The 27,851-nt window shown below is 40.5% G+C and overlaps 1 protein-coding gene across 1 annotated transcript in view; it reads right to left on the bottom strand.

Annotated features, from left to right (window-relative positions):
• LOC127658592 (unconventional myosin-X-like) overlaps positions 1 to 27,237 on the bottom strand; it is a 106,548-nt gene extending 79,311 nt beyond the window's left edge. Inside the window, exons 1-2 of the mRNA XM_052147969.1 lie at positions 27,110 to 27,237; positions 46 to 144 (exon numbers count right to left, since the gene is read on the bottom strand). Coding sequence (XP_052003929.1) covers positions 46 to 144; positions 27,110 to 27,130 — 120 coding nt within the window. The 5' untranslated portion in view covers positions 27,131 to 27,237. The remainder of the gene's footprint in view (positions 1 to 45; positions 145 to 27,109) is intronic.
• Between the last annotated feature and the right edge of the window lie 614 nt (positions 27,238 to 27,851).

Below are 27,851 nucleotides of genomic sequence, written 5' to 3'. Positions count from 1 at the left end.
CACACGGAGCTGAACAAAATGCCAGAATCTAACTGTCCATCTTACCTCTCCATAGTCGGTTGTGAAGATGAGGGTTCGGTCATCACAACAGCTGACGATGGAGGGCAAGAGCTGCTCCTGGTCTCGAACCCACACATGAGCTCCCTGAAAAATAGACAAAGATCACATGAGACAGACACTAACTAAAGCAAACTAATCAGAAAAGACAGATAATAGCTTAAGTTTAAACTTAAAGGAGTCAAGGTTTTGCTTGAAAGCATGACTTAGTTAGCTTTTGCTGGTAGAATATATACACCATCTGGGCCTTTCTCTATTGACGGTCAATCAAAGAAGCCATGTATTCTGACTATTTTCTTTCATCCAAGCTACAAAAAATGCTTGCTATGTTCCTCATATGTAAGTCACTTTAGATGAAAGCATCTGCTAAATTACTGAAGGTAAATGTAGATACACTGCCAATCAAAAGTTTGGAATCATCATGATATTTTTAGGTTTTTGAAAGAAAATGATTATTTTCTTCACTGCGGATTTATAATGGCATGCATAATGTTGAAAATGAATATTTTGGTTTAAATAGATGATTTATTCTTTAAAATTTGTTCATCCATATATCCTCTGCTTGCAGCAATGACCTCTTATGCATTCCAGCAGTCAATGTACACTTCCAAAGAACAGGAATAATATGTACTTCTACAAAGTGCTGAGAACAGAACATAATTGTACAGGGAGGATACCAGAGAACAATTTCAATTGATCCATAGAAGACTGACAGAAGTTGGCAGGGTTGCCCAAAGCAAGCAGTTATCTTAACCACAGCCCAACCCTTAAACACAATTATGATCTCCTAACTCACTGTCTCTATCCTGCACAGTCATTAAACTACCACAGCTATTTTGTCTGGCTACTCTTTCATTTCAGAGACATACAGTGGTGCATTTGACAAGGAGAAAGCTCCCTCCCAATAAGTCTAAAAGCACATTGTGGGTATACAGGCAGCACAGAACACTATTGATGCCTACAGGACATGCTGAAAACCAAAGCCTTTTGAGAGCACCAAACCCTGTACTTGTCTGTGTATAAAAAGAGATGACTTCTCATGTCAGTGTTAATAAGAAAATGCTGTTTCCTCATGCAAAACTCAATGCCATAATGCCAAGGTGCTTTGGGTGGTTGCTTACTGGTCCAAGTATAAAGAGCCCACCCAGAAGTTGCTATGATATGTTGATTACTAGATATGGCCCGGGTCCCTAATTTAATGTACATGTTTTATCAGGTGAAAATCAAAATTCTGGTCACTTAGAAAAGTAACAGCACATATTTCCTTAACAAGTATGATTTGAGGTATCATTCATGTCCGCAGCACAAATAATTTGGTATAAGTTACCCACCAAAGCTAAACACTTAAGATGAGGAGCTTGTTCCTATCGCCAAACCAAAGTACAACAGTAAAATCCACCACTAATAAATTCCTGTCAGTAACCAATGCCCTTCCTTGTCCGCATTAGTCCTGAGTCTCATTCCTGAACAAAACCCCAGAAGCTATGGCTTAACCCACATATTACTTCCTGTTTTCAGTTTATAATTAAAACAGCTGCAATGATAGGGTGGTCTAGATATGCTTTTGTCTATTTGTGTGGCAGCCCTTAAACAAAGTCACCAACTTCCATGTTTTTAATCGGAAGGCCAAGAATGGAGAAATGGAGATGCAAAAACAGGAAAACACACGTCTGTTAAGACCGGTAGTCCTTCCTGCTGTTGTGAGCATGTGTGTTCTAGTGCGGTCCCGAATACATCTTGAATATGGTCTCCATTGAAGCAAAGCCAAAAAAAAGTCATGCAAATGTAACATGGTTTTTGGGACATTAAGAACATGACAGTTCCATTTGCAACATTATAAAAACAATAGAAGCCAACAGAATGTTTGTAATGTTGCTGTTTGTTGAGGCAGTGTGAACCAGATTTTACACTGACAGGCATAAGTCCTCACAGTGCGAGCATTCAGACGACCAATGGAGTGTTGAGAGAGTAGTTTGTCCAACAGCACATGAAAACCAAAAGATCAATGGGAGCAGCTTCCACCAGGAAACCCAAGCCCCAAGGTCAGAGCTCAGGGATAACAATCCTCATCAACTATTAATAACGAGCTGTGCAACAGCCATGACATGTGCAACTGGGTCCTGTCGGCAGCCTGTGCAGGCACACACAATATATATCCACTCTTTCCAAAACACATTGTATGAAGATAATCACAGATACATGATACTGGAAAAAAGTATTGGTTATTATAAGGCCAGACTCTTTCAAGGTTTCAAGTGGTGTGTTAACACAGGGGTTGTCGCTAGACCTGGGCTGAAGGGGGTGTAGTCCCAAATCTTTTCAGGATAGCCTTCAATGTTGTAGAGACACAAGGGTAAAGAAATATAAATGAGCTTTCTCTGTGTTTTTTATGGGTCATAAATAGACAATACTAAAATTGCATGTAAAAACCCAATTCTGAAAAAGTTTGGAAGATGCAAATAAAAACAAAAAGGAGTGATTTCTAAATTCTGTGCTATATTGAAAGCACTACAACAACATATTATTTTATGTTATACCTTGTGAATTTCAATGGAGTTTTATAAACTTGGTTCAGGAGGAGCAAGATTATTTAATCCGACCATAAACAGTCGCTTATCTCTTACATGGTGTCGAGTCTTCTGGCATTCTAAAAACTAGTTGTTTTTGTTTGTTTGTTTGTTTGTTTGTGTGTGTGTGTGTGTGTGTGTGTGTGTGTGTGTGTGTGTGTGTGTGTGTGTGTGTGTGTGTGTGTGTGTGTGTGTGCGTGTGCGTGCGTGCGTGCGTGCGTGCGTGCGTGCGTGCGTGCGTGCGTGCGTGCGTGCGTGCGTGTCTTTAAATGCAAATGAGCTGGTGCTCCCCACCCCATATCTAGAACAGGATGGAGTTTTGACATCTCTGCTTCAGATAACTAGACATCATAAGCAATATGACTGACAGTGAAAATAGTGGTTTTCAGCCCTATATGTTTGAACCGGAGTCAGACACTGATGAGGGAGAGACTCCGTCAGAAGTAACAACTTTGAGAATGAACCAGGATGTTTCCAAATGGTAATTTGAGCTTTTTCAGCAGTTTTGCAACGATGTTCGCTATAAGGAAACAACACAGTGAACACACACAAACAAAATGTTGAACATGTTTTGTAATGTTCACTTATTAATTGGTGTACAGTTGTGGCAGTGTCCGTCAACAGTTGTAGGCAGGGCCTGTATAAAGTGTCGTCACTTTGTACAGAATCAGCAAATGGCTTGTTTTGAGACAGTGCTCATGATTAATGGGGATTAAAAAAAGGACTGGCTGGATTTGTATCATTATAGGGTGGTTGTATACACACACTTCCAACACACATTTATGTTCAAACACCATGTAAAAGTGAATTTTGCATAATAGGTCCCCTTTAATTGATGCATGATTTTTTTAAAAGCGTTCAACAATATGTAATAATTTTAAGCTCCACCCACATCGATGCAGAACTATTCAGCTTGACACATTGCTTTATACTCCAATATTTCAGTTTTCTGTAGAATTTACAAGCCATCATTATATACAAGTAGTTTTATTTCACCACACCATTGCAAACGGTGCCCTCATAGTATCTATTAAATACAACTATCAGGCACAAACTTCTACGATTTCATACGTCCTCGTTAAAACGAGACGAGTCACCCCGTGCAAATAATATAGAGTTTTGAAATGGCTCGCATTATGCTCCAAACCATACACTTAAGATAACAAACATCCGACTATGGTATTCATCAGGGCACTAAGTTTCATGTGCCTTCTAGTTTTATGACAAACCAACTTTAAATGACGTTGTTCGTATGCACACGCAAGCATGTTTCCTGACATTGTTTCACATCTGTTCCTGACATTTAACCTAGCAAACAATTACTTTCAGGCATCCGCAGATGCTACGTTTACCACATTTCCATGTTTTCTATTGGCTCAACACATCCCTAAGCAGCACAAATATGCTGTCCAGGTGGATGCAACGCACAGTCCAAGTACCGCAACTGTGGCGTCTTTTGGGCTATGCGACCAAACCTCCTACCACACCGCAACAGTGCTAATACGATGTTCAAGCACTGAAACCGTGGCATCTTTAGGGTCATAGTACAAACTCCCACTAAACGGCAAACAGCGTTAACGTGCTGCCCAGGTGCCACAACGTTCATGTGCCACAACCTCGGCATGTCTTAGCCTCCATTGCTCCATAACCCATATTATGCCAGTCATATCACACAAACCATCACCCACGTAGCAAGTGACAACAATCAGGCTGTTTCAGCCTGCAGCTCCGAATCAATACATTTAATTCGAACATAGCCTACCATATGCCCTCGAATGCCTTGCTCAACCCATTCGTACAGCAGAGTGAGTTCTTGCTTATTTGCAGAGTAAACTTTTCAAACAAAAACATGGGCTCACCTTGTTAAATGCAATGTAAGTCCGCACTTGAGGATTCATCCTATTTATTCTACCATCGAATTCTGTGCAGGCCCACCCCCGCAACTTCGAGCGAGCTCCATAACATTCAGCATAAACATTCTCACATGAATCATATGCTCTCCCATGGACCGCTCTGCTGTCCCGCGCCCGAGGATTCAGCACATTCACATCACAAATGCCACGCAAGTATGTATCCTGACATTGCCTCGATATGTTCCAGATGCCTTCATTTTTCCACGCAACCTGTTCTCTCTGCCAACACCTATCCCTCCTATCCTTGGGCCACTAGAGCAGATATCCACATGAGGCTGCCTCTGCTGGAGAACCCCGTTCCAGACCCATTCCCCTTTTCACTTTATCCCCATCACTTCAACCATTTTAATCTTTCCTACTCCGGAACCGTTACCTGCGTGAGGCCACCTCCGTAAACAAACTTCTTTCCCAAATCCCTCCTCAGCTAACCATAATTAAAACTTCTTTGGCACATCTTCACACCTCACACAAGATAAGCAAGCAACATCCCACACCCACCCCCCGCAACTCGTTTTTCAAACCTCGAGCCTCAAGCCCTTTGCCCATTTACACTATCCTCTAAGCAGGATTACATTAACTTGTGAACTACTGAATTATTATTTTGAAAATATAGACTCATTTCAAATCAGATGATTACAACACACTCCAACACCACTGACCACAGTTGGGTCAGATTAAGCGTTAGGACACTGAATTAATGTCAAAGATGTGCAAGTGACCAATCCCATGAGCACTGATGCTAATAACAGCTTGGATAGTCCTTTCCCTCTTTGGCCCAGTGAACACAATGGCTGTTTTTTCCAAAAACTAATTGGAATGTGGAATTGTAAGATCACAAAACACAACATTCCTCAAATTTCCTTCTCAGAGATGGTGTTGATGTATGGCTTCTGAATTGCATATAAAGCCTTAACTTTATTGGCATAATGTCATAATATCCATTACAGACAGTGACGTCTGAAGGATTCACATTCAGAAGTGGTTTTCCAGCAGGTCAATGCCAAACCACATACTGCCTGGATTACAAGTGCATGGCTGCGTAAACAGAGAATGCGGGTGCTAGATTGGCTGGCCTTCCCCTGTCTCCAATTGAGAAAGTGTGGCATATTATGAAGCAAACAATAAAGCAGTATCTATGGCAATACTGTAAATTCAACGACAGCAGTGTTACCTGGGGTGGCACGGGGGACTGAAACAATGCACAGCTAACAAAATTTTCACATGATTGTGCCCACTCTACCCATTGCAAATTAATTGTGACCTAGTAGGTAACTTTTTCTTATAAGCTCCCAGTGCAATACTTTGCCACCCCTCTAACTTCTGCTGATATCTGTCAGTTAGATAGAGGTACATCATATGGTTAATAAACTATGAATTCCTGTTGACTGTATAATATAATTTACAAGTAAATAAACACCTTTTAGTGTCACTCTGTGGACATTTCACCTGGAAACTGGAGCTCACACGTGCGCATACTTTCAACAACACTTACAGCTTTGGCCATTCGGGCTGTGATTCGAGTTTTGGTAAGCACAGACCGATCTCAGCGACAGAAATCGCCAAGTTCACAGTGCGATTATTCTGAATGCGTATGGTCTTCAGCTGCAATTTTACTTGGTCTATTAAAAAAAAAAAAAAAACATATTTCTCCCAGATTTGAACTTGCAATCTTTGTCACCCAATATCGGACACAATACAGTTCAATAACTGTACCAATGAGCAGCAAGGGGAAATTTGTACTTGCAGTATATAAAAATCGAATTTTATCTTTACTGTTTCATTGATTCTATTTTTTCAGTTGAACTTTTATTTTATTAACTTTTTAACCAAACCTTCATGGCAGCTTTAATAACTAATTTAAAATTTCTCAAACAAATGGACCTCTGGTTTGAATGATTTATATTTATAGGTAGGTTTACATTATCATAAGACACTTAAGGACATAGCCCCTGATGTCATTTATGTCAAGCGGCACCCATCTTCCAAACAATAATAAAAGCTTAAAAATAGCCTAAAGTGCCAAAGAGTAACATCCATTTTAAACTAAGGCAATTGAGATTGACATTTCTGGTAAGCATGTATTTAGAATATGCCATCTTCTTTTCTAAACTGTTCAATACTGCATTGTATCCAATATCAATATCTCTTTCAGGTTTCATTAAAAAGTCTTGCTAAATGTAGCTCTTTTGCAAAGGGCCTTTGGGACTGAGTTAAAAGATAAAAAAAATCAAATAAATAGAAGGAGCGGGGATGCTGAAACTGTATGTGTAGAACTTTCCACTAAGGAAGAGACGGGAAACAGCGTCGGCTTCAAAGGTAAAGTTCCTTTTTAATATATATCTTTAAACAGTCTTATCAAATGACTTTAATGCTGTTCTCCTCATGCTACTGCAATTAGACACAGGTGTTAGACATAATTTAGCTCAGGTGTAAGCGCCCTTACCGCTTTTCTCTCCCGGACGGGCGCTTGACCACGCCCCCGCTGCCACAGTATGCTAATGCGTTTCCCCATTGCTTGACAAGCAGAGGAAGACTATCAACAGCTAACAATAAATGTCTCTTGACATCTTCAATCATCACACACGTGTGACAAGACTTAACATGACTAAAAACCTCCATCAGTTAATGTGTTCCGTAAACATTCACTCCCCAAACAAAATCAGCTTTAGATGACACAATACCTTCATTTACATGAACACAAGTAAGGCAGCTAAAGATTTCAGCTGAAATCATGGATCAGATCTGTGACTTGCACGAGAGGAAATCGACTTAAGCACAAGGCACGGAAAAGCTGTTTCACGTGACATGATTTAGAGAACTGAGGATCTACAGATTTAAGAAGATCAGATGCAGTTGTTACATAATTTAAAATTACAGCATTTGGGCTTTATGGCACATGGTGCTGTGCTTCAATTACTTTTCTTTGGGGATGATTTTCTCTTACAGATTAAATGAAGTAGACTCAGAGCCTTTGCAACAGAGCTGACAAATGAATACAAAAGTGGTGGGATTACCCGGTCTTTATTTTATTTAAATAATAAATAACAAGATACTATAAGACTATTCAAGCTAAATGAAAACCATCCCAATAAATCTATGACAGTCTGTCACAAATTCAGGCTGCCGCAAAATCTTCCATAATAAAATTGATAATCCAATACTATTTACTATGAATGAATGGTATTAAGGGCACTGGAAACATTACTTGATATAAAATAATTGCTATAAGCATCCTGGCGTGGGCAAAACCTACAGTACGTTTTGTCTCATCTAGACATCTTTGGCTTTGATTACTGAAATCTAACATTATGTGGTGGTACAATGAGGACAAACTTTCCTGGAATTTTTCTCGGGGTAATCTTGATGTTTCCTGAAAACATCAATCAAATCATTTGTGGGATTTCTAACCACTAACCCTAAGTATTTAACTATGGTGTGAAACTCGTCCCTCACTGTTTGAGCAACAGACTTTTCGAAGTAATCAGATTGAAATTGGTGAACCAAATTTACCCAGCCATATAGGGATCAGAATTTAAAAGACTTGGAGGTGAGCTCTTTTGATTTGGGTAAGCAATTCCCTAGTAACAATCCAAAACACCAAAGTAATCAACTAGCTATGCCCTAGCAACCACCCAGAATAATGTAGCGATGTGCTAAAACTACAAAGAATACATTATCAACCATATATCAACGCCCTAGCAACCACCACAACACTGTAGCATTGTGGCAGTTTTTTCAAGAAAGTTTTTCTTGGGCAAGCACCACTTTCAAATCAGCATAGAATCATCCAACTAACAAATGTCTGTTTCTACTCGAAGACACTCAATATCAGGTAGCACCATTGCAAAACAAGTGACTTTAAAAGGGCAAAATGGACAGAGATTTATTACAGTTGCATACAAGTATAGGCAAAACTATTGCGCTCCATTCTTCATATTATTCAGAAAACATCAGCATAACCATCTCTTTACATCATGCTGAAACCCCAATGGAAGCATCCCTGGCAGGGATTTCTGTGTTTCATGTTTATTTTGAGTGAAATCAAAGGTGCAGAAGAATGCTGTCTTAGAATTTTCCCACTGTAATGGCAACGTTTGAGACTAGACTATGTTTCCACTGGCACTGCCATACCCTCTGTATGATGTCACAGATTATGTGGTGAGGTTAAAACATTTTCCAGAAGAGAGCTCCATGTCGTGCGCCTCTGAACGGACAGCAGTGTAAACCTGCTTTGTGCACAGGCTGTATTGTATAGACAACAGATGGTCACAGAAACACCAACCTCCGCCTCCCATTCTTTTCTGAGCTTCCCTCATTTCTTCCCCTCCTCCCGCTACCTTTCCATCACCTTGGCCATCTCAAAGCAGAATGATCATGTTCGGGTCGCAGAGGGCAACAGCGCGGAAATCCCTCAACAAAGGCCAGCTGGACAACTCTGAGGCAGGGTTTTGTCTGTCAAACTGCAGCACACGTGCAAACACAATCCCTTGTATCATTTTTTCAGGTATGAATCAGTTTCTTTCAGAGGTAACAAAGTTGTTGCTTCTCTGGCACATCAGAGAAAATTTGAATCTGGCTCATGTCATTTGCTTTCTTCAACATCACTTAGTATTCTTTCTATACTGTCACAGCCAATAAAAGTGGCAAATAGGTCCAAATCAACTGTTACTTTTGATAACACAGCAAATAGAAGAAAATAGCTCTAGGTGCCCTTTTATATAGAAAAAACAGTCTAATTCACTCTGCAATTCTAAACCCTCACAAAAGGACACTATTACCTCTGTGTTTAACAGTGCCAAATTTGAAGGAAATTTGTTCATTAATAAGCCTGAAACATTAATGAGACTACACCGTGCAAGGTGGTGTGTTTCTTTCTCCTTGTGGCATGAAGCCCAAGACGAAGAGTATCATGTGATCCAATCACCTCAACAAAAGAAAGCTAATCAACTTCCACAAAATTAGACAGTATTTGACTAATTGTCCAAAGCTCATTTAACTGTATTTTTTCCGATATCACTGCACATAGTGTTTGGCCTGAGATGACTGACTAAGCATGAGAGGGGCACAAGGAACTTTTAGTACTTCAGTTTGTTTGAGAAGACTAATAGGAGAACTCCAGGGGACTTTACCAATATTATAAAGATTCTTCTCCAAAGCAGCTGTTCACACTCTGTTTCAATGGTATTCCTGAACACTATTTAGATGTCAAACAGTAACACTTATTAAAATTATCATAACAATACTGAAACCTCAGCTGAACTCTGACTCTCCTTTTGTGCAGCTATGCAGATGTGAAGAGCACTACACAGTTATACTGAAGAGTAAATTTTCTGGGAAAATACTTACTGCAGGATGAGACATCATTATTAAGGTCTCACAGTTTAATCTGTGAATCTCATGAAACTACACTTTTTTTCATTTGATTCTCTTAAGGCAGAAGTCTAGCAAAATGATGTTATTCATCAACCATCCATGGTATTAAATACTGAGATAGCAGTCTTGTCAAATGCCCATCATTAGGATATGATATTGTGCAATACGGCAGATGACAGTTCAAACCTAATCGAAAGATGTCTATGAAACTGCTCTTGTCTATATAAAACCAGTCAGTGGCCTGAGAGCAGTAGGTTGAGTTGTTGCAGTGCGTCCAGTTCAGGGATTTGACTTGCAAAATATTGAGTGACCGGAATGAAGAGGAACTGGCCAAGAAATGAATGAGATTGGGTTGGAGTTTGATTGGACAGTCTGAAATTGGTGAAAGATCAAATGCATGACTGCTGACCATACTGGCTATTGCTCAAAAGTTCAAAGCCTTTCAGATCTACAGATGTGCTTTGATGAAAACATGGATGGCTCAGGATGGCCGACCGGTCATCCAACAACTGACTAGTCAGTTATGAGGTCCACAGAGAAAATCGTCATTTTTGTCTCCATTTTTTAGCTTTAAAATTTGTAGTGGCGGAGCTCTAAAGGGGGTTAATTTTGAAACAAGTTCACCCCCTTCAACAAAAATGTCAAGACAATCACAAGGCAATAAAAAGGAATAGTTGATTACGCTATTTATTTGTTGTATATTGTTCAGTTACTCTAAATATAACACATAAAATAATGATTTGCATTGAAATGATGTTATTATATGAGAAGAAATAGAGTGTAGTCTCCAGAAACAACTGATTTGAAAGTCCAATTCGCAGTTTTGTTCAAATTTGTATACTACAGAAATTACAGTCTGATTGCTCATTATCCCACAAATTACATGGATACTCACCAAATAAATAAATAAATGGACATGACATACTAACTTGAGTTGAATTATTTTATTTGTTTACTTGTAGACATCAAAGAGTGAAACGAAAAGTAGGAATGATGGCTCACAATATGCAGATGACCGGAGATGTATATCTTTATCGACTGCACATCTGGACGCTGGATGGCGTGATTAACTTATCAAAAACTCGTGGGTTCCAGAGAGCTGTGTAGTAAATATTATATATCAAAATTTAATGATAGAAAACCATCCATAAAATGAACACTTATTGAAATTAACACTTATTTTATTCAATGTTAACTCGAAATGATAAAATATTAGAAGACAGCTGAAAAAAGGCTCTTAGTAAATGTATATATCAGTCTTCAAAAAGACATGATCCTTAACCAACCTACTGTAGTTATATGGGGTTTTGTTGCATACTCAACAAAGAGCAAGAAAGCAACAAAATTCCATTCAATTTCAATAAGAACAGAGTGACTTCTGGCGGCACGAGGGGCAGTGACCATTTGTGACAAGATGGCAGCGTGGCGAGAATCATGATAATGTTCTCCTCTCCACCAATAGCTGGTGTGTGGTGAGCGTACTGGTGCACTAAGGCTGCCGTCGCATCATCCATGTGGATGCTGCACTCCTGGTGGTGGGTGAGGAGAGTCCCCTGTTCTCTGTGTAAAGCGCTTTGAGTGTAGTGTCAGAAAAGCGCTATATAAATGTAACATTCATTCATTCATCCATTGAGAAAAGTTTAACTTTATGCAAATGACAAGTGACATTCACAAACGACTACAAATGGGAGAAAAGGCAGCAGAGCTCACAACATCTGTCTACAGTGAGATGGTTGTGTCGAGTGCATGCAAGTTATAATGTTGTGAGGGATTTCGCTGTTCAGTATCATTTGACTGTAACCACATACATGGATATACTACAAATTTAAGGGATTTCGCTGTTCAGTATCATTGAAAAGAGTGAAAACAGTGTCAGATGCTGTCGGCATTCTGAGTGAGTTTGATTCATATTTTAATAGATTTTATGTCTTGTTTAATGATATGAAGCAACGAACACTACAGCAGGTTATTTAAAATGCTCTCCCTTTCAGAATTAAAATTTTTAGAGGCAAGAGAACTGATTCCTTGTCAAACTAGAATGATATCTAAGCTTTACCGGCAGAATAATCTGTGATCAGCATTTCAAGAGCTACTATGGCCAGACGTGCGGTCCACCAATAACTAGAGCAAGTAAGATCAGTAAGAACGCCACTATCGACATCCAGTGTTGGGCAAGCTTCTTAAAAATTTAGCAAGCTAAGCTACCAACCCCTAAACAGAAAGATTTGTTAAGCTAAGATTAAAGCTACACTTCAGAGAAAGTAGTAAGTTACACCACAAGCTACACACCAAAATTAGCTTGCTACATTTAAGCTACTTCATTTTTTTTACTCATGCTATTCTGTATTTCCATGGTGCTTCAAAGAATACCATGTAACTACCATGGTAATTGTATATATGATTACCATATCCATGTACAATTAAATGTACATGGTGCATCAAGATAATTCAAAGAAGACCATGGTACTGCTATGGTACTTCAATAAATGACTAACTTATTCGTATACCACTGTATTAAGATGGTGTTCCCAAATGAACCGCACTCACGGTTCCCTTTTGGGTCTTTTTAGGGGGGTCTGGGACCACATGGGTTGTTCACATATACACATTATACCGCTCTGGAGTACTCAAACGAACAAGAGTGAAAACGCCCTAAATGATGGAGGGTGCAGCAGCTGATCTGAAATTAGCTAATGGAGAGCCTGTGACCCTAAGGGAGTGACACTACCCAGACACCCTTAGACCAGACAATAGAGGAAGAGTGCTATTAGCATTGAGAGATGTTGACACTTAGTGGTATGAACGTTACAACTGGGATGTTTGACTGATGTGCATAAAGCATAGCCTGGAGACAGTGATTAAATTTAACAGCAGGTTGCAATTTACACAGAATATGAATCATACTTGTCGATTTATTTTCACTATGGTAATTGTAAAAGACTGTAAGCTTCTGTAGACTAGTATTACATTGATTGATCCTTTTGGAAAGAAAAAAAAATATGGAGTGAAAGTCTATTTGAACGATTGTCCAGAAACACTGGAAATATAGCAGAAAATGTGTATACTTTGAAAACAGAAATGTTTGCTCTTCCAAGAGTACTACAAACATAACTCTGGAAACAAAGTGGAAAAGTTCTGCTTCTGGATATCCAGCATACTTGCTACAAAGTTCCTGAAACAACAACACTGAGGGGGGAATTCACTAAGAATAAATTGCACCCGGTAAAAGCGCCATTTATTTGCATGCGATTTGCACGCCCGATTCACTAAAGGAGTTCTGCAGATCAGGCAACAGCGCAAATGTGGGCAAAATATCGCTGCTGAATGCAATTTGCAAGCGGAATTTCGATCTTGTGGGACAATTCTGAGTGTTATGCAGCAAACCACCGTTATCTGACACACTTTGGCAGGACAGAACAGTATCACTCCACTACTGTAATCCAGACTGAATCCTGAAGTGCCCTTGACTCCACTCATCTGGATATGCCATGTTATAATGCTTTTCTCCATCTTTTAATCATTATTTGATGAATTACTGCTGATATGATCAACAAACATCTTTTTTTCCTCCATTTTATTTTTATTTCAAGTTTATATTTTACCACATGTTTTCATCTAGCAGTAATAGCGCAATGTAAATTGTGCAAGGCAATTTTTGTGAATGAAGCGCAACTATAATGGAAAGGAGGCGTGTTTGCACGGAAAGGAATGACAATGCCTGCGCTGACTGCACCAGCAGTGGGTGGTTAGTGAATAAGATGCAGGTGTTTGTGCTGAAATACCATGTACAAAAGTGGCACAACTGTTTAGTGAATTTAACCCTGAATATCATTAAAAGATTTGATGCCAGAAACCTCTCAAACAGGAAAATGCAGTAATTTTCAAAAAGCATTCATTGTATCAACACAGTGCCTTGTAAATACGACTTGGTTACCAAACAGACTGATAAAAAAAAAATCAAGTTACGTAAAGGATGCAAATCAGATCAGAGCTTGCGAGATAGAAAAAGTGATTTCCAGTTTTGTATGCAATATGCATAATCTGTGGACTGAGTCAAGTGGATGTGTTCTGTTATTGACCCTAGGCTTTTCCGCAGGGGGAATGTCAAGTACTGAAGTGAAGTGCATAAATTAAATAAACAAGGCTCTGAAATGAACCATTTAGTAAACAGCTGTGGTTTAATACAGTTAGATTGCCAGTTAAATAAAGCTGGAGTCCAATTTAAGAACAAAATTATGAAACAGCTCACATCTCCATCAGAAAGTTGAGGCAAAATACACAGTACTGTCCATAGTCATCATTAGCATCTCAAAAGCCTTTAATGGGCCTGATAACACTATACTGTATTACATTTAACTTAATCTCCTGGAGAACACAAACTGTATTCCACAGCATGTCACAAACATCCCTCCAAGATGTCTTAATCAAAGGGGAATCACTCTGTGGCAGGGCGGAGGGTGGGGCTGGGTCGTGATCCTACGCACCCGGTCCCGTATTAGGCTAATTATGCCTCCGTGAGGGTTAAAGGCTGACTGCAGGGGACCGTGCAGGAGAGAGAGATCGTTTACAGACATGCCCGTCATATGTGTTTGTGTCTTTGTTTTAAGTTTCTCATTAAAACTATAATTGATATTATCAAGCCAGTTCTCGCCTCCTCCTTTCCATTGATCCCTTTACACACTCTAAAACAGGAAACTTTCTGGAAATAGGAATCCAGACTGCAACTAAAATGGTCGCAAATGCAACCAAAAATAATTGATTGCGACAATCATTTAAAATCTAGTCGCCACTGGCAACAGTCGGGTTGTGTGCGTTTATATGCAGTTTCGTCAGATATCATCTTGTGATTTATTGAATATATAACACCACCAATGTGTCTCACACCGCTTTTCACCCATTCTGTTATGATGAGCTCGCCGCACAGCACGCAACAACAAACCAGCGCAAGAGAGTCGTGAACAAATAACTCTTTTGAACCGGGTCTTTTTCATGAATCACTGAGAACTGAGGAGCTCAGGTTAGCAGTTTTAATCGGAGTCACTTTCTCAGCGAAACAAAGGTTTTTGTTGGTGTACTCAACGCACTATAATCCCTGTGTAATTGAATGTCCTGCAAGCTTGGCCACGCCCAGCACTTCTTCTGTAATTAGCCTGTGATTAAAGCCCACAGTGTAAATTTGTCCTTCCACAGCATACCTGCTCCCCCATGTGATGGAGCCTACTCAGGGGTCCGTCTCTTGTGAACAGATTACAGCAAATGGACTGACTGTGTTAATCAGAGCCTTTAAAGCCTGTCTGCTACACCCGTCTGCTCTCAGTGCCCTGAGCTACAGCAGCTGACAGGGGCACAATAATGCTGCACTGTCACTAGAAAGACAGGAAGGATAAGGTGGTACGGAATGAAAAGGTGGGTCTATCAGGCTAATACAGTATACTGGCCCTGTGTGAGTGATAGTTGTAATGTACATATGTCTTATTATGCAAACACATTCATACATTCTTCTTAAACTGGAGTAGTGTTCCTCCAAGTCATTTGGCATGCTTCATATTGGGTGTTACAGATCCCCCATTTTTGATGTCCCTCTCACAGGTACAAAGCAGAGGGAAGTGGTCTCATATGCTCAATAAAGGGAGGAAATATAATTTGTCAAAATGTACTGTGATGTGCTTTCAAACGTCCTGTTTTTAATTGTGGTATGTGTAATTTCTGCGCCACTAGCGACACAAAACTGAACTTTACAAATAATTAATGTCTTCATACAGGTTTTCGGTTGACAAAAATTATAGTCCTACCAAAAACCTATGCCATTGGTTGAGCCAGGCTCAGGCTGTTGACAATTCTAAAAAAACAAGAGCAATATTGTTTTTATCACAAAAGAGCGGCAGTGTTTACAGTGTCTTACTTAAAGTTGTCTCTGCATATTAAGCTAATCGTCAACACATACTGTAACTACAGAAAACCTTAAGATGGAAACCACAAGAGTAAACATATCTCCCCTTATCACCAACAAAAAACACTGTCCATTAACAATTATCTCAACCAGACGCCCTTCAACAGTCCTCAAGCTGCTTGACTTGTACACTGGCACAAGCTGGCAACTTTCACATAATTTGCCCCTCAGGCAAAATAAAAGCCTTGCTTCAATAGCTCAATTTGGCGATGATGTCCGGGATCCACAGCCACTGTACCACAGCAGGGGGACAGGAGCAGTGACAGATGGAGATACAACTGACTGACTATAGAGGTACAGTAATAAGAAATTAAGAGTGGAAGGGGTGTAGTCCACACAGGCCTCAGAGAAAGATAGTGTTCAGATGACAGAGGAAGCAGTATTTACACTCACACTGTGCCCATTATAGTGCATTGTAAATATGAGGCTCCAAAATTGTGAAACATTTAGGTGAAAATTGGCTCAAAAAGTGCTTTTACTAAAACAAAAACGATTTGGAAGTATAGTCATTTAAATGTACAAAACAAAGAATTCCCTGTTGGAAAAATCTGAGTCAAGCTGGTTTGTAATGATTATTATTTTTTGCCTCATTTATCCTGTCAATATCTACACATACAGAACACTGTCTCTAAAAAACATGTTTTAATAAATGACTCCTGAGAATAAGCGATCCTTTCAGACTGCTGCTAATGTCCTGCTATATGACCATGTGAGATTGCTGCTATGTAGCCCCACTCCTGCTCAACACTGGCTTAACTACAGCAGTCTGGATTGAAATAATATAACTCCTGCACGTGTGAAAGAGGACAATCCATCATTCTTCACACCAACCTGCAGCATGCCGAAAGCATTTAGCCTAATCTTGTGAATGATTAGAACCATAATAAGAGAATATAACAATACACGAGACATACTGACCCCTGAAATCTTTGAAGAGCCATTTAAGAACTTCTTTGACAAAGCAACTGAAACCCAATATTTCCAATATATGAATTCTCAGAAAAGATGGACTATGAAAGATTCCACATTCAATTATGCATAAACTCTACAGGGCTTAACAATAAGCATTTTTGTTTCTACTGGCCTGGGCTGTGTTTCCCAAAATCATTGCAAGCTTAAATTGATCGTAGAGATCATTGGGCACCAATGGTTTCTACGATCTAGTTAGCTTATGATGCTTTGGGGAAATGCAGCCCTGGTCTGACCAAACAAAACAGGCATAGCAGGGAACAGGAACATCAAAATCAGTTTTATTGTTTTGTTTTTCCCACCAAGCACACCCAAAATAGTAAAAAGGAAAAGCTGATTTCAGTTGCTATTAACATCTTGACAATGTGAGAGGTTGCCTGAGGAAGTAAAAGACAGACATGAATGTGTAATGTACAACTACATGTTTGCAAAATTAGTTTTAAGTGCCACATTCTACGTTTCGCTGCAGTTTCCTGGTGATTTAAAGAGATAGTTCACACAAAAATGAAAATTCTTTCAGCATTTTCTGACTCTCCTAAGATCCCAGATGTGAATGACTTTCTTTCTTTCTTTTTGAAGCTCCAAAAGAAAAGATAGTCAGCATAAACATCATCCAAACAACTTTAGCGGTTAAATGAACGTCTTATAAAGAAAAACGATTAGTATTGGTGTGAAAAAGTTCAATATTTAAATACTTTTTAACTAACAAAACCCTTTCGGTTAGCATCAGAATGCACTAGGGGTGGGGGATACGAACAAAATCTTATATCCCAATATTACTAATTTTACATCATGATAACGATATATATATAGTTACACTTAAAAAAAAAATCTATAAAAATGTGTTTATTAATTCAATAAATATATTATAATGCCTATTATATTTTAATCCAGTAACTGAATTAAATACTCATTAATCATTTTCTCTTTATTTGGTACTTGACAAATAAAAAGTAAAAAAACTAAATGAATTGGAGGTATTCAAAAAGTAGTCATCAAACTTACCACAATGCAAAATTTCACATTTTAGACTGATGTTGTTGACTAGTATTAGTATAATAATAAAACTTTCCTCAAAAAAATTGACATCTTCTGAAAGCAATGCGACAAAGGAAATAATTAATCTTATTCATGAGTCAAGTCAATTTTATTTGTATAGCACCTTTCACAACACACATCGTTTCAAAGCTTTACAGAAGATCAGCATTAACAGACGATAAAACTGTTATGTCTATAAAGTCGATGAATCACCATTGTGCAATTTAGATAAAATATGATTCTTAATCGTGTTTAAAAATAATTAAATAATAATTGTATTAATAACCTCCAAAAATATGATTATGAGTAATAAATATCAAATATTTGAATATTTGAAAACAAAGCCAGTTTGTTTAACTGAATTTTATTAAGGGTGATGAGTAAAAAATCTGCATGACAGATGACATCATTTTTGCCACATGACATTGTTTTAGCTGTTTTCCTCGTCAGTATTGGTTAGGGATGTGCGGATCGATCCTAAAATATCGCTAATTCCGATATTGATATTGTATCAAAAATATCGATCCTCACACTAAAATATATATATATATATATATATATATATATATATATATATATATATATATATATATATATATATATATATATATTTTTTTTTATAAACTAGGAATATTATAATTTGGCTACCATGAACATTAACAATAAGCTTCAATGTGAAATAAAAAGGATTAGGCTATATTAGCAAATATGTGTGCAGGATGTGAACTATTTCTTCTTCCGCTCATCTTAACATGCATTCTGAAAGGCACGAGCAGATAAGCACTTGCACCTTCACAAGGCCCATTCAAACAAGAGGGATCAGTGCCTTGTCGAGGTTATGATAGAAAATCAGAGAAACAGCTTCTGGAGTAAATTCACACAAAAATAACAACATATATAAAAGGTGACATTTCTTATAATGAGTTTGTGGGTAATTGTTGTTAATAAATAATTAAATAAAATAGTTAGCCATGGTTTTACTAAAGTACTCCATCGACCCCAGAGGGTTAATCAGCAGAAGGTTCTAAAAATATTAAAAACAACAAAGCGATACTTCTCTGCAGTGAACTGACAGAAAAAGACGAAAGATATAGGCTACTTTTAAAATATTTTGTGAAATATTACGTGAAAGTACCCTGAACTAGAGAATGACTCCCACATATTATGCATTGATAAGCTTAGACCGCATATCTGGTCATCAAAATGAACAGTCAACATTAATACAACAACGGTACATGATTTAAAAAGCAACTTATCATATGGGGACAGAGGGGTGGTGAAATGTGGGTGCTGGACTAAGCGCTACGGGGGAACAGCTTTAGCTGTGAGCCGAGCTGAATAATGTGTGGAACACGTCAATGAACATTGACCGGAATTTATAGCCTCGGCTGATGTAATCATTAGATGCACCTGAGGCCAGGCTATAAATGGATACGTCACCAGGTGTCGTAAGATACTTCTTTTTGAAGAGCAGTCCTGGGACGTCCCCGTGCGGCAAAGCAGCGCAACATCTCGTTCCGCTTTTTTCAGGGAACAAGGGTTACACATGTAACCCGAGACGTTCCCTTTACAAAAAGCTTCACTACGATGTTGCGCTGCTAAGCGCTACGGGGAACGTAATACCCACGCCGCCGCACTTGGGGCTGTCCGGACCCCTACGGTTGTGCAGTGTACTCACGAAAACGCGAGAGGTCTCAGACATGAGCTTCAGATGTCGACTCAAGGGCATAAGAGCCCGGAGTAGCATAAACATCTAAACCATTCAATTTTGATGAATGTGTGCGGAGAGGACCAGCCTGCCGCATCACAAACTTGTTCAGACATGAGCTGAGATGTCGACTCAAGGGCATAAGACCCGGAGTAGCAAAGCATCTAACCCATAAAGTTCGATGAATGTGTGCGAAGAGAACCCTATCGCACCACAAACTTGTCATAAAAACTGATGAATGTGAGCGGAGAGGACCAGCCTGCCGCATCACAAACTTGTTCAGGTATGAGCTGAGATGTCGACTCAAGGGCATAAGAGCCCGGAGTGCAGAACATCCAAACTAAAAAAGTCCAATGAATGTGTGCGGAGAGGACAACCTGCCGCATCACAAACTTGTTTAGGCATGGGCTGAGATGTCGACTCAAGGACATAAGAGTCCGGAGTAGCAAAGCATCTAGCCCATAAAGTTCGATGAATGCGTGCGAAGAGAACCCTATCGCACCACAAACTTTTCATAAAAACTGATGAATGTAAGCGGAGAGGACCAGCCTGCCGCATCACAAACTTGTTCAGGTATGAGCTGAGATGTCGACTCAAGGGCATAAGAGCCCGGAGTGCAGAACATCCAAACTATAAAAATCTAATGAATGTGTGCGGAGAGGACAACCTGCCGCATCACAAACTTGCTGCAGAGGGAGACCTCTATCCAAGGTTTTAGAGGAGGAGAGCCCTCTGGTAGAGTGCGCCCTGAAACCTACTGGCGAAGCTTGACCGCGCGCCTCGTAGGCCCGGGCAATAATGAGGATGCCTCTTTGAGGGCACCCCGCCCACCAAGCCGTGGCAAACCGCAGTGGCCACACAGAACCAGGCAGTGGCGAGGCAAGTGCCCGCTGACAGTTCTTTCTACAGAAAATCCAGAACTGAAACAAACTGGCAGTTAGCTGGTTCTGTAATAAGAACTTTAGAAGGAAACGTATGCAGGCGCATTTGCGTTACTACGTTCAGCCCCTCCCAAGGGGGAGGGGGGGGACTGGGCGACTCGGGGAGAAGTAGAGGAGACATTGCGCTATCAACAGAGGCGAAGAGGTCCTCTTCTGCCCTGTAAAATCTACCCAGATCAGTTCCAAGTGGAGGGAGCCCTAGCACTTGAAATGGTCTCGATAATCTCAAGAGAAAACCCTGTGAACCTCATTTGGTACCCTTAGGGGCCAGACATGAAAGGTTTCACAATTCGGGCCAAGGATGAGAAGGTCCTCCCTGTTCGGAATCGCCCAAGGCGAGCCGTCGAGGAGAGGAATTAGTTCCGAGAAACATATCCTGTTCGGCCAGCGCGGCGCCATTAATAGGAGGCAAGACCCTTGCTGGTGAACACTGCCAAGACTCCCGGGAGCAGATAAACCGGGGAAAGAAATACATAAAGACGCATTCTGGGTCATGTATGTGTCTTAACGTCCAGACCCAAGGGGGCTGGGTGATTTCAGGGAGAAGTAGAGGAGACATTGCGCTATCCATAGAGGCGAAGAGGTCATCTTCTGCCCTAAGATCTCACCCAAACTTGTTCCAAGTGGAAAAAGCCTGGCATTTAGGAGAAAGCCCTGTGTCCCTTAGTTGGTACCCTTAGGGGCCAAACATGAAAGATTCCACAATTCGGGGCAGGGATGAAATATTGCCCTGTGCCTGAGATCCTTCCTGTTCGGAATCGCCCAAGGCGAGTCGTCGAGGGAAGAGATTAGCTCCGAGAACCAAGCCCTGTTCGGCCAGCTCGGTGCTATCAGTAAGAGGCAAAAACCCTTGCTGGCTGAACTCTGGGCAACTACTACCTTAGGGTGGATTTCTTAACTCCCCGTTGGTATTTCCTGTCTGAACCGTAAATCTGCTCCCGTATCACGGGCATCCAGGGATATAACTGACCTGAGTGACAGGAGCTTACCCTGGGCCCTAAGGAGAATCCGGCGTGTCAGAAATACAGCTGACAAAAACGTGGGTCTCCTTGAAGATTTATGTAAGAGGCTACCGCTGTATTGTCCACCAGCACCAAGACATGGCAGCCTCAGGAGGAGGTATTTCAGGGCCAGAAATACAGCCATCAACCCAAGACAGTGACTGTGACAACCGAGCTGACGACCCTCCTATCCCCTTAAGCTGGACGACCACTTAAGGCCGCTACCCGCCCGTCAGGGAGGCGTCTATCGTTAGCAGTCTGCGACAACAAGACGCACCTAGAGTGGGACCCAAGGCAGAAAACCGGGGTCTGAACCACATAGAAAGGAACGAAGCCTGAGGCGCGTAACCCTATTTAGCCCAGGGGTTTTGGCCCTTGGAAGAAATCCCCTGGCTTTTGGCCACCACAAAAGCGGTCTCATGAGCAGAAGGTCCAGAGGGCTCACCGTGGACGCGTTAAGCCCTGAGACCTGGAAATCGTTGATACTGATAACAGTGCAACCTTGACCTAGCCTGACTTTGCTCAGGGTGATCTGAATGGACTCAATCCTAGCGGGAGACAGTTGTGCCCGCATTGTGATTGAACTCCATACGATGCCCCGATAGACAGTGTTCTGAGTGGGAGAGAGGACGCTTTTCTTGGCGTTGAGCCTCAACCCCAGAGAAACAGATGAGCTAAGACGATGTCCCTGTGCTGAACTGCCAGTTCCTGGAACTGCGCTAGGATCAGCCAGTCGTCTACGTAATTCAGAATGCAGATGCCCCGAGTCGCAAGGAGCCAGCTACATCATGCATTGTGAATGTGCGGGTAAAAAGGGCTAGGCTGAGTGAAAGAATCTGACCCTGGAAGACTTCGCCCCCGGAAGTGAACCTCAGGAACTTTCCATGTTGTGGCAGAACTTCTAAATGAAGTATAGAAGTGCGTCATTAGATCGATGGTGACCAGCCAAACGAGTTGTAGGGCTTGAGACACGACCGTCTTGACAGGCATCATCTTGGACTTGAACACCCACGGGTAGTTCAAGCTTTAAGATCTAAGCCAGACGCCACCCCTCACCCTCCATGGGAAACGGGAAGTATTTAGTGTAATAACCTAACTCTCTCTCTGGAAGGGGAACACATACCATGGCCCCTTTAACCAGGAGATTGAGTTTTTTGGGGTTTTTTTACAAAAAAAAAGAAATCCGGTTTACGGTAGTGAGAACACGCCGTTGAAACACGGAAAGCGGCGAGAGAATTAAATCCTGACGCCCTTATAAGACCCACAGAAAGAATATATCCGGCAGAAGTTTCCACGCTGCCAGGATCTCTGAGATGGGTATTATATTTTAACACTTCCTGTTGAGGGGTTGTCGGGTGTTTCAGCGTCCTGAATAAAATGCAGGAACAGCTGAAAACACCCAATTTTGACGGAAGCCTCTGCAACCCGAAACACCAAGAGGTGGCGGGAATGGAGGGGCTTCGAGGGGGTACCGGGAGGGGTGAAGTGAAGCACGCGCCCCGTCCCGAGGGGAGCTACCCCCCAATCTAGGCGCAAGACTGTCAGGGTTTTCTCTTACTAGAATTTAAAGTCCTGAGGTCTTGCTTCGGAGGCTGGCGAGGGCGGCGAGACTGTCTCCAATCCCTGGGAGGAGGAGCACGACTCGCCACGCTTTGCTTTTGAGCCTCCCTTCAGTCAGGACCGAGGTGGGTCTGAGGCTTGCTCGTCAAGCGCAGAACCCACACCCAGGTCGTCCAGGAGGTCAGCCTGGTACGCCTGAAAAACAGCATAGTGTGCAGAGCAGCACCAGCCTGACCTGCTGCTTGATAAGCCCTTCCCACTAAAGTGGAGGTTGTCCTACAAGGCTTTGAGAGGAGAGAGGGCTTCTTAAGTGACGATGCCGAGCCCGGCAGAGATAGCCTGCAAGCGTCTCTTCGACCGGGCGGCATCACTGAATACCCCGTGCCTCAGCACTCACGATAGTCGAATATAATGACGTCGAGGGTATGTGAACACGGGAAGAAAATATATATTTTTTTTTTTTTTTTTTTTTTAGAAATATATATATATAATATTTTCTAAACAGAAGAGAAAAATAGAACAACGTTCACTGCACACTGCCTAACTGATTCTATCTCCTAACAGAGGAAAGAAAGTTTTGACAGGGTGTGTGAAACACACAGAAACAGAATCGCTCTGAAAAAGAGTTTCTGATCGACACCTGGTGACGTATCCATTTATAGCCTGGCCTCAGGTGCATCTAATGATTACATCAGCCGAGGCTATAAATTCCGGTCAATGTTCATTGACGTGTTCCACACATTATTCAGCTCGGCTCACAGCTAAACTGTTCCCCCGTAGCGCTTAGCAGCGCAACATCGTAGTGAAGCTTTTTGTAAAGGGAACCACTGTTTTACAGAATGTCATATATTGCCAAAGAGTGCATTGAATGATTTGCATCATAAAGAAACTGAGAAGTGACAGCTTTGCTTTGTGTTGTGAGATGAAAATCACTAAGCACTCTACAGTACAAATCAGCAGAGCTTCATTCTGAGAGATATGGGGTGACACCAGCCATGGCTTGGAATTTGGGGTCAGGGTTAAAGGGACTAAGATTCTCAGAACAGGAATGTATCTGGAAAGGAATCTGGTGTTGTATGTGAGGCCATCTTTCAGGGAAAATCTTATAAGCAGGAATTCCTTTTTTAAAGCAGGGCAGCTGTTGTTTCAGGTGACATCACTTCATCTTTTAAGTTGCTCCTCTGATATGGACTTTGTGGTTATTTTTAACCTAGCTAACACTTGACTGAGCCTGAAATGTATTTGTGCTTCTGTAAATGAATGCATGCGCTGCTTGACGAATGAACTGCATTCTTCAGGCTGGTATGCGAGCAAGGTACATAAACACTCCTATACACACACACACACACATTTGTAAAAATGAAAAAGAGGAAATTGGACATACTATAAATATGCCAATGTAAGAAGTGCAGAAAACAGTCTGGCTCCAGAAGTAAAAATCCAATTCATTATCTCCATATAGAAATTGTTTTATACCAATAAATTATAAACACTTTATGACAACCTGCCATGAGTTCGGATGTTGTTAATCAATGGTAGATGCTTTTACAGAAGCCATAAGTTGGTTTGATTTCCACTCTTTCTACATTCTATTAGAACTTGCACAGATATGCATAACAAAGAATATTTAAAAAGGTTTCTAAAACACACCAAATATCTTAAGTGGAACACATGGGTTAAATCTCACTTTACAGCACCGATGAATCCATCACAGATGTTGAGTGCTGAGCAGAATAGGAAGCCCCACACTTCATAAATCTCTCCACATAAGGATGAACCCACCAATCGGTCTGGGACCAGCAAACCTTAGTCATTATGACCTCAGGATCTATAGGCATGGATAGATATGCTCCAGCATGATCTAAGTGACACAATCTCAGTATTCACTCGTCTAGTGACTCAGCAGCTGGCAGAGGAAGGATGAGGGCTTGTCTGAGTGAGAACACGGCCTGAGGGGGAAGCTAGGGATTTAGCAATATCATTACACCTTGACCCAAGTGAGGGTTTAGAAGGAAAGGAAGGCAATGTTTTGAAGGAGATTTGTATTGCACAAAGCACCTAAGCCCAATGCAGATGAAGAGGCAAAAAGTGATTAAAAGATCTCAATATAGTTTAGAATAATCATATAACAAATAACTATACACTAAACATAAAGAATCAAAATCTTATCATATTGTGTCCTGGATATTGATATCATGTTTCATCGCCAGGTCCCTGCTGATTCTCACCCTTTGCTTTAACTAACATATACAATGAGTGAAATTTAATGGGGAACATTCTAAGCCCCGTACACACATTTACTCTTTATTTCTTGTCCCTAAAAATGCACATTCTGCAGGGGAGAGAGTTTATATGAACTGAAGCAGTGCTCATTCCATCATATCATTCATAAAAGATGATTATCAATTTATGAATCAAACTGCTGACAATTTCTTTCCCATGCATACATTTTTTTATTATATCCATGTATGTTGTTACAAACGGATCAAAGAGCAGTGAAATCGCTCACAGAGACAGCTATTTCATAACGCTTCATAAATAAATCATGGAATTTGTTACGTTGTCACATCTATAGAAGGCTATTTTCTAAACCTCATCATTCTGGCTGGATCCCCACATGTGAGTCCCAGCTCTTAATCTTGGATGTCTCTCAGACCCCTTCTGTCCTCCATCCGCCAGACAGATATTTAATTACTCATCACATTTACTATTGCCCTCCAATCCTCAGCTTGAAACACAGACTGTATTCATGTATAGGTGGCTTTGTTCGGCCACACTGTTCAGATCACAGAATCATCTCTCCTGTATTATGAAATGTTATTTGTGTCTTCAGTCAGAAAAGTGACAGAGCAGTAGATTAGATCCTGTGACTCGATATTAACTAAATAATGGGTAGAGTGCAATCTCTAAAAAAACAAATTTAATCCAATTATAAATAATCCAAAATATATGTCAATTATCACTGAACATTTTCACTCTGTTGCATCTCACTCTTCTTTCCACATATTCCAACTGGTGCGCCACATTTGATTATAACAACACATGAAAGAACCAATGGCATTTCACATGAAGACGTCAAACCTGGTTTGGCCATTTTAAATATGAACCTGATCACAAATGAGATTTCAGAGCTTGGGGGGAGGGAAAGATTACAAGTGAATAATGGCTTAAATTTCAGTTTGGCAAACGTGATCACTATAAACTGTCCTTGTATTGAAAAGAGCTGCATCTTTATTCTTCAAAATGTCTGTTCATTGGGAAAAATAACAGCATACAGCCTTGCAATGACATGAGGATGAATAAAACAATTACAGAATATTCATTTTAGAACACACTCAGACTAACCCTTCAAGGGCCGATAAGAGCCACAAAACAAGTAAAAAGCACTATCCAAATAAAACTGAATTGAAAAAGTGTCTTGACTGTACACTCTCTACTCTTTGGTGATCTATAGCATTGGAATGGCGATTTTACAGAATGTTACACATTAGTAGCATCTAGTTTATGCTGCTGAAGTGGGGCTATGCGTTCTGTGTGAGGTCTGAACATTCATTGCCAGAAGGTCTGTTCTCATGCTGACACTGACTGAAAAAACAAGCAGGAATAGAGACTCAGACAGAGGGAGAATTTCACATCATAGGCATGAAACATATCCGGTGGGTCTTCACTGGGGCAAACATGAGTCACAAGGCATTTCTAATCATTTTACTTAGGATCAAAATGGCATTTTGTTCACTGCTGTTTTGCAAGCATGAGGTGTTAAATAACCTTTGAACTTGTAATGGTTGTGAGAGGATATCCACCTGGAGTGACAGAGTGCCCCTTAAAGATTTAACACCTAATTATGAACCGTGACATTCCACCTTTTACACTAAACGTTGTCTGTAACTTATAGGCAACGTTTTCAGAGTTGATTCCGAGAAAGTAAAGCAGAGTATAAAAAAAGAACAATACATACAGCTACTAAAAACGATATAGCCCTACATAAGATATGGATTATTGGATATAACCATGATATCGTTTTGCCCTTACCTCAACAAAGAAGGTATCCATCTCTATTCAGTCCTGTCCGAATTTTCGTGATCAGGATACCGCTTGACTCCTTACACTTTATAGATGCTCTACATTAACGCGCTTAACATGCACGAGCTAAAGTTCCCATCGCACTGTCCGGACAGTAATTCCTGACATAAAGCCTAAACTTTCCTTTTTGAAACACTCTTGACAAATGGATTCGGAAACCGCTATAACGTGTAGATCCCTCTGGTGTGTATTAGAAGAAGCTCGTGTGAATTCTAGCGACGAGCGGCGTGCGCTTGTGTATATCTTTGTGTCGAGAAAACATTGAGACAACCGGCTCATTTGGGTATGACTGAAGGGCGGGACTTGGTCAAAGAACACCGCCCACTAGACACACCCGTGTGTTGGAGCACCAGACTGTTGCTAATAATGTCACGAAGGGACATCTTAGTATCATCTTAGACATAAAGCTTTATTCAAGGAGCATTGCAAATGATGTTATTGGTAATGTGCTTGTCACATTTTTAACTATTTTATTTGTATATGTTCGCCGTATTATTTCAACTTATCTCTATTGGGTGGTTAACAGTGAAGTCTGAACAAATGAATACATTTGGAAATGAACAAAGGAAATGAATACATTTGTGTTTTTATGTTGTCAGTAAGTCTATGACAGAGTACATTGTAAAAGAAGAAATTACATTTTATCCAGCTTATGGGGATTTTTGAGTTCCAGATACAACAAAACGTGAAT

Source organism: Xyrauchen texanus, chromosome 18 (genome assembly GCF_025860055.1).
Source record: "Xyrauchen texanus isolate HMW12.3.18 chromosome 18, RBS_HiC_50CHRs, whole genome shotgun sequence".
NCBI classification, from domain to species: Eukaryota; Metazoa; Chordata; class Actinopteri; order Cypriniformes; family Catostomidae; genus Xyrauchen; species Xyrauchen texanus.
Note: the sequence above shows the minus strand (reverse complement) of the source record. Positions and strands in the feature narration are given on the sequence as shown.